Consider the following 15994-nt stretch of genomic DNA (forward strand, 5'->3'; position numbering starts at 1 on the left):
TAAAAGCATGGAGTGGAGTGAAAGTGAAACTGTCTCCAGTGCATAGAGATAAATGAATGAAAAATCTTGTTTTTAGAGAAATTTTGGATGGTCTAGATTGATAACTGGAACTGTGATCTTTATTTATTGAAGAGAAGAGGTGCAAGCGAATATTTTGTTTTGAAGTTATTTTGGTTTTAGAAAGCACGATGATGGTAATTCACCCTAAAACTTATTTCTTAATGAGGAATGGTGCTTAACTGAATGATGACGAACCCAGTGGTTTACTTCAGGGCCGATATTTTAAATATAATAAAAGAGTTGTCTGAAGGTTTTTTTGTTTCGATGTTTATTAATAAATTTCTTTGTGTTTTTGTTTGCCTGATTTTGATATTGTAAACAAATTAATTTTACTCATACAGATGATCAAAAGTAATCACAGAGTTACCATCTTACTGTTCTGAAAGTATCATAACTCTCTTACCAACTGCTTTGCCTCTGTATTTTGTTGTGTCTTTAATTATTGAATGGCCCTCATAATAATAATAACCTGAAAACTCAAAATACGAGCCCTAAGATAGAAACCCTTGGTATGCACATTTGTAGACTGCAAAAAGGCCTATGATTCGATTGATAAGTCCTCACTATTCCAAATTTTGGAAGAAATGGAACTAGATCCTAAAACCCAAGAACTCATAAAACAAACACAAAGTCTAAAGTTAAATTTATGGGAGAAATCTCAGAACCCTTCGACATTCATACAGGTGTGACAGGGTGATGGACTTTCTCCGATGTTAAGTGTTGTCCTTTACAAGGTTATGGAAGAATGGGAGAAGGAACTTAAGGAATGTGAGTTTTGGAAACCAATCCGGCTGGGCTTTCCCAAAAACAACCTCTACATACCATACCTCTCATTTGTGGATTATCAGGCAATATTGACCGATGATGAGGAGATTGCTGTCAAACAGATCGAGATACTTAACGAAAATGCAGAAAAAGTGGGACTGCAGATCTCATTCGAGAAAACTAAATTCTTATGTACAAAGACAGGTATCACAAGTCTGAAAACAAAATATGGTAAAATCAATAGGGTCCCATACTTTAAATACCTCGGGGAATTCATAGAACCAACAGGTCTTGAAAAAATCTAACAACAAAATTGTCTCCTAAAAGTCAGAAAAGCACTAGGGTTAGTTCACAACATCTACCACAAAAAAATGTATGTCAAGACAGACTAAACTCCGGTATTACAACACAGTTATAAAACCAGCAGTCCTTTACGCCAGCAAAACTATGACACTTAACAGAAAACATGAACTTGAAATTGAAAAAGTAGAAAGGAAGATCATTCGGAAAATCCTAGGAGCAAAATATATTCAAAATGGTTGATATTCAAAATGGTTGTACTGACTACAGTCAGTCAAAACAACAGAAAAGTATTCAAACTTCGAAATTGACATTAAGAAAAGACAAATGAAATTCTTTGGTCATCTCAGTATACTACCAGAAAATCAACCGACAAAAAGGGTAATAGAATATGTAACCTCGCTCAAGAACTCAACACCTTGGATTGACAAACTTCGAAAGGACCTAAAAAAGTCTACATAAGTCCAACAGATATTTTAGAAAGAGACACCTTCAGATACAAAGTAAACAAATGGGAAGCTACATCAGAGCAACCAAAACAAAAACTGTATAGACCAAAATGGTCAGAAGAGCGTAAACAAGCTTTCTCGGAAAGAATGAAAACTTACTTGAGCAACAAGAAGAACCGAAAGGAAAGTTGAGTTGTTTGCTTAACATCTTCCATTTAGTGGGTGAATTTGAAAATAACAATTATAATAAATATTAATTGGCAAATAAACAATATTTATGAAATAATTGTTGTAATACAAACAGTTGTTTTTGTTTTAGGTATTCATAATATAAAGTATTAATTTAGCCTCTTTGAGCTATATTCACACTTTTTATTGAGATTGAATGAACAGTTGTTTTATAGTGTTTCATAAATACTTTTTATTTTTCAATTATTATTTTTTTCTTATCTTTTCATCTATACATTTTCCACAGGGTCTATTGATGATGATTATTTACAGTAAGTAAAATCTTTGTTATCAGTTTTAGGATCATGCCCTCGTCTTCCAATTAATTTAAATAATTGCTTAGTTACCTTTTTATTTGTATTTTGTTTATTAATATTTTATTCTGCAATGTAATGTAACTAGCCAAGTAATAAGTCACAAATGTGTATATTTTACAATAAATTACAATGGCAGAGGTAATCTGTATAACTCGTTTAAAATTACAGTTTTATCAGTATCACTGAATGTGCATGTTTATAGCTGTGTAATGAACTTTAACCTACTACTTATTCATTTAATTTCTTATCAAAAATAATTCTTACCATTCTGTTATATTATTCAATTAATTAGGCATGAATTTATATTTTATTTATTTTGTTTTTGTAAATATATATGTTACTCAAATTCTAAGTATGTAATAACAATTATTGTCTGTAATTACTGATTTCTGTATCATATTAAAGGATTTTTTCAAATTTACTCAACTATTGGATTTCATGTAACTAACTTAATATGATCCTAGTCATTCCAACTATCAAGATATACATATTTAAAAATTTCCAGGCCTTCTAGGGAAAAGTGAAGAATGAAGTAGTTTCCTATTAACTTGTACAATGAGTTAAATATTTGATTTGAATGCATGTATGCTAAGCCCACTGATTTGCTACTGATATTCAACCCTATATTTTCACCACAGGGATTTTCTGTATACTGAATATCATTACTCTCAGAAAAATCAATAATGAATTTTATATATGTCAAGCAATAAAAAAAAATTAGGACATAGTATTAAGCAATAAATTGATTTACATATACAAAATACATGACTTTGAAATGAAACAACGCATTTTACGCTTCTTCAGTTCAACTTCTTCAGTTCATTTTTTCACCTAGATAAAATCTAGGTGATTTAAATTGAATAATTTGAAAGAGATTCTATTAAAAATATTTTAAAATGTTATAAATAAAATTAATTGGCAATTTCAACAATAGGTTGAGCATGTTTGAATGGTATTTGAATTTTATTTATAACATAATTTTGTACTATGTGCTTTAATTTACAGATTAGGTTCAATAATGTAATTAGTTGTAAAGAAATTTTAGTTTCATTTTACAGACTAATATATATTTTCCTAAGGTTTAAATTTTATTTTGTACCAATTATTTATTTTTTTTTTAAATCCCTCCCTTTTCATCTATTTAATAGAGCTTACTGTTGAACTACTCAACTTATCTTCCTGAAATTGGTAATTAATTTTATTAATTTATTTTTTTATATATATTATTTTATGAATAATGGAATTATGTATTCGTATATATTGCCATTATGATACACAATTTTTTTTAGTGTGATATATTAATTGGAAAATTTATGATAAAAAGATAATACGTATTCCCAGATTCCAGAATATCTTTGCCAATGCTCAATAATGTATATTCATATGTACAGGTGACCCACAAAGATATGGAGAAACTTTCAGGACATGTTCACCGGTGAAAATAATAAAAAACATTCTATAAACATAGGTCTGGAAACGCTTTGTTTTTCAGTTATGGCTAGTGAAAAATTTCATCCAGATTTCAGCTTTTTTAATAAAAAGAAGCCCTACAGTAATTTTTAAGACATTCCATTGGTGTACTACTAACTAACATGATCTCCAAATAAAACACATCTAGTCAAGTCTCAAACAAGACTGAATGACTTTATAAGAATGAAGGAACTGAACTCTACCTACCCAAAAGGTAAAAATGAGTTCGACAACACAAAAACACTAACAATAACATTAATAATTTAACAACAGTAACATAAAACATAGCTAAAAAACAAAAAAAATCTATAACCAAACAAAAACAGCAACATTTTAACAAACAATAAAACAAAATAACAATAAAACCAAACATAAACACAAAGAAGGAAAGTTCAAGCAGAACATCACACCCCTTCAGCAATACTTTCTTTCACCAAATATGCAATAAAACTTTCTACGATCACCCATTTGGCCCGGTTTTTTCAATTAACATGGAGATAAAATGTAGGCCAATAAGTGATCTCCGAGCGCATTGTCATACCTAGCACATTCATATATCACATGATAAGCATTGTCCAATAATCCGCATTGCAGACATATACCAGAGTCTGCCAGACCGAATTTTTGTAGTCTGCCCTGAAAAGCACCATGCTCTGAAAGAAATTGCATCATATACTTATTTGGATGTACCCAAGAGACAAATCAACAACATTAGGGAAAAGATCATGCATATAACACCTTCACTATGTCTTCTCCCATCTGGATATGTGGACTCACCGCTTCACAGCCAAACAGCCTTTGAGGAGCATCATCTTGGTCTTCTCTAAATATTATCTTATGCTGATGACCCCATAGCTTGAGCATCCTGCATGCTTGAGTGACTTGGAATTTAACCCCCCTCCGTGAATCTCCTTCGACCACCAGGAACCCATCGTCAGCATAAGCCATGATGTGATTTTCGCTGGGTAACCTCAGCCACAGAAGTGAATTAAACTTCATCATCCACTGCGGACAACTCTTGGACAGTGTCTTCCCCACTTCATGGCTGCCCTCGTGGAGCAGTTCATCCCAATGTCTGAAGTAACTTTATATAACTTGCAACTCACTTACAGTACAATCTCTCTTTTGTAATTAGTATATAGCAGAAGGCCATCTAAATGCCCCAGAAATAACCAGGAAAATTCCCAGGACATATTCCTCCTGACTGGAGGTTACCACATTCATCACACGAAGTATGGTGACCTAATTTAAACTATAGTAGGATAGATTTAAAATTAGTAATTGCAACCATGACCGATGAGCAATGTAATTATTACCGGGATAAAAATTAACAATAATTTCAACCATTAAAATCAACAAAACTCATTCTGTATTGTAATATTACAATGCTTTTATAATTCATAATCATAAAGAATAGGGTTTGGGTCATCTATCAAACATATGACCATTTTTTTTTAATTTTTCTTTCAAAGTAATGATTATAAAAATTCATAAAAAAATAATGTCTAGTAAGTAAAATTTTGTTAAAAAAAAAACAGTTATTTATTAATTCGAATTAGCTGTCTAATACGTATTTTGTAAATAATAATTAAAAATATAATCAAATTATTTAAACAATTAGCTTTATAATTATGTGATAATACTATGTTTTTTTAATATTATAATGAACTGTAAATGATTATAAATAATAATAGTTTTATTACAAATACTTTTGATATTTCATATTAATTTTTGTGAGGTCGTCCAATTGTTTAAACTGTAGTAGATGGTTACAAAAAAAAAAAAAAAAAAAAAAAAATATATATATAATACATACATCATTTTGTAGAGGGTATACTGAAATGAAACAACTAGCACTAGATAGGGAATCTTGGAGAGCTGCATCAAACCAGTCAAATGACTGAAGACAAAAAAAAAATACATCATTTATTTTTGTATTAAACTTTTTTGATAATCACAAAGGGTAGAAATGTGAAAAGAAAGCATTCACACAGTTAACTAGCAGCACAGAATGCGTAAGGAAGTTTTAAATATGAAGGTATCGTCAAGTATAGACAATATGATAAAATATACTTTTCTCATTAGATGTAGTGATGTAATGCATCATTTCTCAAAAAATGAATAATTAATTTATTACTTTAAAGATTTGCCTCAATTTTTCTTATAGCTTTAACACATGTAAGACATCTGAAATACAAGAGTTGTTTTCTCTGATAGTAATTAGGTTTAGTATATGGTCTTTTAATGAAAAGAGTGAAGTTGTCATTAATAGGCTACAACTAGACATTGGTACATCAACTTGCAATAGAATGTTTGGCTCACTTCTTTCGAAGAAGGGAAGTTACTTCAATATTCATTTTCTTTTTAAGGCTGACAAAGGTTACTCGATATATTTAGACTGACTATAACAGTTTTGGGAATGACTTGTATATTACTGCAACCAAATTACACTTAGGGGAAAAAAATTGTTTCCTGGATTTTTATAAGTAGAAATGGTAAAGGTGCTTATAATAAAAAAAAAAAAAATAAATGCATGAGCAGAGGTAGTGGAAGATGATTTGGGATAGTGCGGGGGTGGGGGGGGGTTCAAAAAAAACTTTTGTAGAAACCACTTTTTAAAATAACCTCAAAATTTCTGAGAAATGCGAAAAATATTTTCTTTTTTTTTCGTTTTTTATTTTTCATTTCCACAAATTAATTGAATTTTTGACGAAACTTGGAGAAAGTATACCTTTCTGTGTCTTAAATAACCAAAAGTGTTTTTGATGTCAACTTTCACCGGAAATCGCAATAATACCATTTTTACCCCTTTTCAACTCACCCAAATCAACCCTCCACCACTCCTGCTCATGCATTTATTTTTTTTACTTTTATTATAAGCCCTTTTACCATTTCCACGTATATAAGTCCAGACAACAATTTTTTTTTCTCTCTAAATGAGTTATTTTGATTGGTCTATATTACATTACGTCCCTTATAACCTGTATAGTTGAGCATCTTACATACTTACATAGTATAATCTATAATTTTTTTTTTTCAATAAAAAATTAAATTATACCTCAGGAACTTCATCAATCTCTATCGCTGGAATGTCTTAGTCTTTTAATTGGATGACTCCAGGTTTGAATCCCAGACAGTCATGGCATTTCTCATATGTTACAAAATTTTTATTCCTGCACACCAGCATCAAGTTAATATGGTCAATTAACCCCCAAAAAAAAAAAAAATTGAAAACTGATGACTAATCAACAATATATATTTTTATAATTCAATCTACAAAATTTAATATCAACAGTAATTAAAAATCCCTTTATGTAATAAAATAAATGTGTTATATTAGATTAACACATGATTGAATCCAGCTTGTACTTTTTTGTACTGCCACCAGATGGAAAGTACAATCTTTGTACATATCTTTTAAGAACTGCTGTTTCTACCAAACTACTTGAGTACCAAGAAGAGGCGGTATAAATTTAGGTATTTGTATACTTGGATCTTATATATAGATTTGTATACTTGGATGGACATTTTTGAATTTGATTTGTACACAACCATAATAAAATTGAATATTGATTAAAAAAATCAGTCTCTAGCACACAAGTATGAAAAGACAAGTAGTTTTGGAGTGTGGTGTTGAACTGGGAATTGTAAATGTTATTTTAAAACAATTTAAAGAAATTGGTTCCTTTTCACCTCAAAGGAAAGGCAAATGTGTTAAAATTACACCAATATAAGATAGGTTATTAGTGAGAAAAAGTAAACTTGATTCAAATGTATCTGCTGTGGACTTAAATCGAGAATTAGCGGCTAGTGGAACAGATTTATACAGGATAACTATTAGATATCAACTTCTTACAGCTGGATAGAAGACTTATCGACCAGCTAAACAGCAGCTTTTAACACCAGCAATTGTAAAAAAGATTCTTGTGGGTTAAAGCACATGCTAAGGAACCAAAGAAGGCTGGAAAAATATTTTCCGATAAGTCACATTTTTGCTTTTCAGGGACAAAGGTTTCCATATATTAGAAAAGCATCAGATGAAAATACATCACCAGCTCATATCCAAAAATCATTAAACATTCCCAGAAGAAAAAAAATTTTGGGGGTTGTTTCACATTTGAAGACCTTAGTTCATTACTTCCAATAGATGGTATAGATACATCAAGATTCTGAATGAAGGGGTTGTGACGCAATTTCAAAACAAATTTCCATAATTGAGTTTTTCAACAAGATTTGGTGACGTACCATGCCATTAGAAAAGTTGGAAAAATTTTTTGAAGAACGAAACATTAAAGTGCTTCTGTAGCTAGGCAACTCCCCAGGGTTAAACCTGGTTGAAAATCTTTGGACAATAGTCAAAAAATTACTAAAAAAATGAATTTTACCGCAAAAATTGTTCTCATTAAAGCAATATGGTTTCATGATGAAAAAAAATTACAATTAGGTCGAGTTGATAACACACTTATTTTTAAACCAATTAATTAAGAATTGAATGAAAGAAATCATTTCATTGATAACTGTGCGTATATATATATATATATATATATATATATATATATGTATACGCATGTATATATATATATATATGATTACCTGATTTATCTTTGTATTTAAAAAAAAAAATATGTTTTATTTCTAAATTTTTTTAATATTAGACTGCAGTGAGAGAACCGAGAGAGTTTAATTAAATGTTGTAATACTACACTCTCATACTGATAATGATGGAGCAGACAGTTTAATTAATATTTGTATGTTTAATAGAACAAGGTCTCTGATAAAAATTTTTATTAATGTAACCAATTATTTAGATAAGGTATATGGGATTAAAAAATAGTTATTTATGCTTGTTTAAGTAACTTTCTCCTACTGGAAAATTAATTAATAAATAATTAAATAAACATAGTTTAATTCATAAATACAATGTTGTTATTATCATATTTTTAACTAACAAAATAGTTCATTGAAATATTTTAAAAATGGGTCATGCTGATTGCAAGTATTATCTACAATTCCAGTGAGGAAATAAATTTATTTTAGTTTCATGTAGATCTGGAAGCAAATATTTCAGGTATTTTAAAAAACAGAGTAAAATTTTTTATTTCATTTGAAATGTTATTTCAAGAAGGAATTTTAATCTTATACTCATGTGATATATCATCGTATTCAAATGATTGTTTTGTTATTATTAAAACCATTAATTATCATATCTATTCTTGGCTTTATTTTAGATATAGACAGTTTTATACAAGCTGTGTAAATATTACTTGATATTCATTTGATGCAAACAACTTTTATTAACTGTAATATGTTTCTACTACGTCTATTTTAATCCACGTAGAAAAATGATTAGGCTCAAAAGAATTATGGAATTATGCAAAAAACATTTGTAATTTATTATAAACGTTACACATCATGCTGTTCCTAATTATATTTCAGAGGGGAAAAAACAAGGTGCTAAAAAAATAAAAAGCTAGGGGATAAACATTAACAAAAACCATAATTGTATATAAAAGTCATTAATAAAGATTTATAGCTATAATAAAGTTTATAAAATTATAAAACGATTTTGAATTAATCATTTAATGTATCCGTGTTTTAATGGATCGAAGAATATTTTTTTATTTTCATTTATCTAATTATGTGTTTAAAATATTTTAATATCTTAGGTCATTTTTTTTTTTTTTTGGCAGATGAATTAATTTTTTGCAGAAGCTTGTACCTGGGAATTTGAAAATGGAATTTTTATATCATATGAAAAATGTCGTGCCTTACGAGGATTCACACCTGAGACATTTGAATGAAAGTTAAGATGCTACCATTTTGCCACTGAGAATGGTAAATCTATTTTTATCTCTTTAAAAACTTAATATTAGATAATATGTGTGCAAATTAATTTTACATCCTGGATTAATTTTGTAAAACAAGAGAGAGAGAGAGAGAGAGAGAGAGAGAGAGAGAGAGAGAGAGAGAGAGAGAGAGAGAATTCACAAATAATGTAATAGATTTTCAGGACATGTTTTACTATTGAAAATAAAGAAAAACCGTTATATTAAATATTATTTCGGAAACACTTTCTTAGTGAATGTTGACTGGTGAAAGATTTCACCCTGATTTCTGAACATTCAGTACAATTAAGCCAGACTGTAATTATTGGGACCTAAATTAAGAATAAATTTAGTGGTTTTATATAAAATTTGACTCGAAAAATCGATAAAAAATAGGTTTTAGAACTGTATTTAAAGTACTTTTTGAGAAATCTGGGGTAAAAGACTAAAGATTAGGGTTGAAAAATAATCTATTTTATATTTGATGTAAAATAACTATGTTAAATGGGTAATAAACACGTAAACGTTTTAAACAAAACTTGTAGAGAATTTGATTCTGAGTAAAATAATATGGTACTTACATATTAACGCCACTGCAGTTACAGCTTTATTTAAAAACAAAGTATTCAATCAGATTTCGGTTAAATAAATAATTATTTATTTTATAAATATAATTTAACCAAACTTAACCTACACTCAAAAAATTACGGTGTTAATTAGTCAAGGTTAGAGCGAAGTAAGCATAGGTTAAGTTTGGTTAAATTATATTTATAAAATAAATATTTATTTATTTATGTTAGACTGGCTCGTTTAGCTTGTGCTATTCGGCATTTTATATCACTCCTGCTTCGTCCATCTTTAGTAATTCTACTTCCCAAATAACAAAATTCTTCTACTTCCATAATCTTTTCTCCTCCTATTTTCACATTCAGTGGTACATCTTTGTTATTTCTACTACATTTCATTACTTTTGTTTTGTTCTTGTTTATTTTCATGCGATAGTTCTTGCGTAGGACTTTATCTGTGCAGTTCATTGTTTCTTCTAAATCCTTTTTACTCTCGGCTAGAATTACTATATCATCAGCTATATCTTTATCTTTTCACCTTGTACTGTTACTCCGAATCTAAATTGTTCTTTAACATCATTAACTGCTAGTTCCATGTAAAGATTAAAAAGTAACGGAGATAGGGAACATCCTTGTCAGACTCCCTTTCTTATTACCGCTTCTTTCTTATGTTCTTCAATTGTTACTGTTGCTGATTGGTTCCTGTACATGTTAGCAATTGTTCTTCTATCTGTGTATTTGAACCCTAATTTTTTTTAAATGCTGAACATTTTATTCCAGTCTACATTATCGAATGTCTTTTCTAGGTCTATAAACGCCAAGTATGTTGGTTTGTTTTTCTTTAATCTTCCTTCTACTATTAATCTGAGGCCTAAAATTGCTTCCCTTGTCCCTATACTTTTCCTGAACCCAAATTGGTCTTCTCCTAACACCTCTTCCACTCTCCTCTCAATTCTTTTGTATAGAAAATCATCTAATAAAACATAATTCAATAAAACTAATATTTAGGGTGCTATTGATTTAAAAATTTTATTGGAATTTTTAAAGGCAAAATTTTCATACTTTTTTATTTTGTAAATGTTGGGTACATGCTCGTGTCTCCTGGTAAATGTCAGCCAATCAGAAAAGACTGATTCAGGGTTTGCTTCATTTCCCAACTATTTGTCATTTCTGGGTTTTCCATTAAAAATTTATATCTTAATTACAGACTAAGATATAAAGGTGGCTGAAATGTAATGTAGAATTTCTCACAACTAACAAATGAAAAGATGTAGTCAAATGAAACATATACGACTTAAAACTACATTTTATTTCTTATAAGGACTTATATTTATTACTTTCCTGTCTAGTGCTATAGTTGTAGAAGAGAAAGTATTGTAATTGGTCCAATTTGGGCCAAAAAACTGAATGAAAATTTTCCAGATGTTCATATATATTTGTGTGTTTAGTGTCACAGTTTAAATCACCTTATATCTCCAGAACTATTCGACTGATTTGACTAAACTTGGTCAGATTTGTTCTGTATATAGGGCACTGGTCTCATTAAATTTTCAATTTGTAAGGACAAGTGGGTGAGACTGTAGAGCAAGGTCACCTCTCAGTATCTTGAGATTTCGCCTAATTAAGGTCTTATCTTTCTTGAGCACATTTTTTAATAATTAAAAAATAATATTTGAAAAAAGATTTTTTTGCAAAATCGCATCCCCCACCCTAAAAAATGCTCTAAACTAGTGGCTAAATGGGTATACTGCATCAGTAGTATCTTCTGCCATCATAAGGAGCGCTAGTGTAACACTGGCCAATTTTTAATTAAGTTGTATGTGTGTGTAAGCCATTAATCAGAAAAAAGCCACATGATGGGAAAATCCTACAACTGTGTTGTTAGCTTTTTTCTTCCCCCTGTAATAACCATTTGCATGTATCTTATTTTTATTAAAAGAAAGAAATGTTATATTGCAGGACACCGATGAAGAATTTAATATTAAAAACCCAAGTACCGAATAGAAGGAATAAAAAAACTTCATTAAAACAGTAAAATTATTTATCACTAATTAAAAATTTATCGTTAATAAATAAATAAATAAATATTAAACTTACTTGTGATATGAATGCTTTCCTCGCAGATTTTTTATGTAATTGACTTTTATGTATATCTTCCTTATGACTACCACTTAATGTTTGTATAACACTACTATTACTACAGTTTGCATTATTTATTTGATACGGAATTATATGGGGAAACACAGTAATACTACAGTCCCCATTATTATCACAATCGTCCGTTTGATTGCCATCTTTTTCATTTTCTTCATGTCTGGTTACTATTGGTTGCGACTGTTCCTCCCTGTTAAAAAAAAATATTAATGAAAGTTACGTATAATTATTATATACAACATATAATTATTGAATTAAACCGTAATGTTTATTCCTGAAATTGTATTCTTAATGTATATAGTAGAAATGGCAAAGGGATTGGATTGAGGCTCTTGAGATATGGATATGGAGAAAGTAAGGTAGACGAATAAAGTGAGGAACAAGGAAATAATGAACAGGATTAAAGAAGAGCTCTTGTGTGGGAAATGAAAAAAGAAAAGGAAACTGGTTAGGATATGTGATTAGAGGGAGTAGAACCTTGATTATTTCATCGGAGAGTTAGTAGAAGGAAAAATGAACTTAGGAAGACGAAGGATAAAAGTTAATAGATGAAGTGAAGACTGGAAACTGCAAGGGATGAAGCAAAGGCTAGGTTCAGAAACTGATGGAGACAGTAGGGGGGTAAGGGATCTACTACCAGGCGGAACACCAAATGATGATGATAATTTACAAATAATACACAGGCAATCTATGACTATTTTGATGTACTAAAATTTGCTGCAATAAAATAGCGTCTTGGTCTTTCATCCAGAAAGTTCTAGATTCGAATCTCCGATTTTTTGTTTGTTATAAAATCCAGTTTCCTCATCGTCATATACTTGATAATAATTTTTAACGTGGAAAAATATATTAATGATGTAAATGTAACAGTTGTAGATGCCTTGTCATAAGAAATTTACTCTACCCTAAAAGTATAAATAATCCTTATCGAAGAACATCTAATGTTAAATTTATTTTTATCAAAAAAGAGAAATGAAGTATGAATTATAATTGGTTTTATCACTCAACAGGATCTGTTTGCCAAATCAAGCATTTGTAAACTATTCGTTAAAAATTATACCAATTAATATGGCAATAATTTTTACTCAATTATTCAATTTTAAATTTAAAACAAAACAAATGTTTTACCATATCAACCATAAATGAAAAAAAAAAAAAACGATTAAGATTTAACGGTATATATCCTAAGTAAGGAAGCTTTATGGAGATTTCACAAAACTTTTATGGCATTTTTACCATTTTTTTTTTATTTTCCGATCTAGATAGTTCTATAGTTCTAGAAAGGAAAGAATTGTAATCGGTCCAACGTCTGGTTTTCACTGGATCTTGATGTTTTGACACATAAGAAATCCAAAAAACTGGAAGGAAATTTTCTGTATTCGCAAGTACATCTGTTCAGTGCCAGCCTCTAAATCATCTTATATCTTCAGAATTACTGGACCAATTTTGATGAAACTTAGTCAGATTACTTTTTAAAATGGGGTATTGATCCAGTTAAATTTTTAACATAAAAGGTCAAGCGGATGTGGTTGTAGAGCAAATCACCATCAGTATCTCAAGATTTTGCCTAATAAAGGCCATATTTTTCTTACATTTGTTAACTATCAAAAAATAATGTTTGCAAAATCGCAACCCCATACTAAAAAATGCTGTTGTAGTCATCTTCTATGTTGTCACGTCACAAGTGTACAGTAGAATTAAATAAATGAATAATATTTAATGCGTAAAAAAAGTAACTTTGTCTGACTTGGTCTCGAACTCGATTGCCCAGTTGACTTGGTACATGATGCGTTAAGCCTTGTGGCTACACCAGTCTACCGATTGTACTAGCGAAATTTGTACTATGTAACTTGTGAAATTACATTAAATTAGTTAGTGTTGTCTGTTGCCATTAGTACTGCCATATCTGCGTGAATGCATCATTGAATTAAATGAATGAAAAGATATATTTAAATAAAATGATGAATATTTTAAATTAAGTTGTGTGTGTGAGCTGTGCAATAGAAACAACTGTGTTAGATTTTTTGTATTGATATAATGTTTACTGTACAATTTAATAAAGATGATACTTACTTCAAAATTATTGCCGATTCTTTTAATTTAATAATATAAATCCCTTGTCCATTATATTTATCGCATGTACACATATTCACATTTTTACGTAATACTCTGTTCGATTCACAAATTTCAATATTTTTATTTTTTTCTACTCTGTTCATTTTATTAGTCATAAGAATGTGTTGTGTTAAAACCATTTATATTTTATTAAAATATTTAATACTCTTTCCTTATTAAAAAAAAAAAATTATAATGATTAAATTATTACAACTGTAATTAGTATATGACATTTGTAATTTCCATACAGTAAATAAATATGTAAGTATGAAGGAAAAACAGTTTTACCTAACCATGAAATTTGACACCCTTCATAGGACATTAGGGCTTATGGAATTCATCTTAAAAAATATGGTGCAAAAAGTTCGAACCTGACGTTAGGAAAATGTTGGACATTTCTAACACTTGCTGTAAGACATTACCAGTTGTGCGTAACTACATTCCATAAATCAAATCAAATGTGAATATCTCTGTATTATAGTCAATAGCGGAATTATAATGTGTGCACAATAAAATGATTTCACTATAGGTTATTTATTTATACATTTTTATTTTTTTATTTATGTTTTATGAACTAGTGAAATTGGTGAAGTTTAAAGTGTGGTAAACATTCCAGGAGTCATAAAATTTTTTTAATGATTGTTTTTGTGGTTATCGGGAACGAACAAAAGAGATGTTATCTCTTTTATTTAATAGTGATAGATGTATATAATGATAAGTAATTGAGGAAGAGGATTGCAGCTTTTACTGTTTATTAAAATTTAAATTAAAATCATATTTAAAGAAGTAGAAAAGTTTATTGCTTTGGCCACATCATTAGCAATTCTTTGTGTTAATATCTCACAACACAATTATTCAATTATTTATTACTCACACATTTATTCAATTATTTTGAATAAATTATTGTCATAATTTATTTAACAAAGAAGAAACATTTTGCAGTAGTTATATGAGAAAACACTTTAACGATCAATTATAGAGCATGATAATGACATTTAAATAGAATATTTCAAAATTATTATATAGTTTAAAAAAATCTCAGTGTGAATTATTTTCAATGAAGCTTTATTTGTTGGGAGTTATACATATAGTGGAATTATTCATGAAATTTGTAGTTATGATTAAAGCATTTAATTATGTAAAACAGAATGAAATGTTAAAAATGTAAAGAAAATTCAAACTTTATCTGTAGGAAAACAATTAATTTAATAATTGATACAAAAATCTAGAAAAAATTATAATATTAGAAAATAACTTTAAAAATCTTTGAGAGAGATGAGAGGGAGACAACAGAAAAATAAAAATGTAATATTTATTGATAAATTTATTCTTTTGGTAGAAAGTAAAAATAAGTTAAAGGCATTGATTTATTACTACTATAAGAAAAATTATGACAGAAATAAGCATATGGAATTAAATCTGATGTATATAAAAATCTAGTGGTGTCCGTGAGTCTGTTACTCTTTCATGCAATAACCACACAACTGATTGAAGTAATATTTTCCTTAAATATAGTTTTTATACCTGAAAGAACATAGGACTATTGTCGTTATGAAATGTTTTAGTGTTTCAAGATTTTTTCCATTTTAATGGTTTATAGTAATAATTAAATTATGTCTTAACCGATATTAATTTTACTATAGTCAAATCTTAATTCAGAAATCATTTCTAGTATTTGAGAATAAATTTTTTACAAAAAAGTCAGTTTTTTATATCTCTTTTGATTATCAAAAAGTAAAGGTGCG

General features: G+C 29.0%; 1 protein-coding gene and 1 long non-coding RNA gene across 2 annotated transcripts in view; one reads left to right on the top strand and one right to left on the bottom strand.

Moving 5' to 3' along the window:
• LOC142333858 (facilitated trehalose transporter Tret1-like) overlaps positions 1-15994 on the bottom strand; it is a 122368-nt gene that overhangs the window by 42266 nt on the left and 64108 nt on the right. Inside the window, exon 3 of the mRNA XM_075381421.1 lies at positions 12078-12324. Coding sequence (XP_075237536.1) covers positions 12078-12324 — 247 coding nt within the window. The remainder of the gene's footprint in view (positions 1-12077; positions 12325-15994) is intronic.
• Positions 1-15994, top strand: part of LOC142333859 (uncharacterized) — a 66377-nt gene that overhangs the window by 21099 nt on the left and 29284 nt on the right. Inside the window, exon 2 of the long non-coding RNA XR_012758725.1 lies at positions 9280-9424. This is a non-coding gene — a long non-coding RNA (uncharacterized LOC142333859). The remainder of the gene's footprint in view (positions 1-9279; positions 9425-15994) is intronic.

Source organism: Lycorma delicatula, chromosome 13, assembly GCF_047948215.1.
Source record: "Lycorma delicatula isolate Av1 chromosome 13, ASM4794821v1, whole genome shotgun sequence".
NCBI classification, from domain to species: Eukaryota; Metazoa; Arthropoda; class Insecta; order Hemiptera; family Fulgoridae; genus Lycorma; species Lycorma delicatula.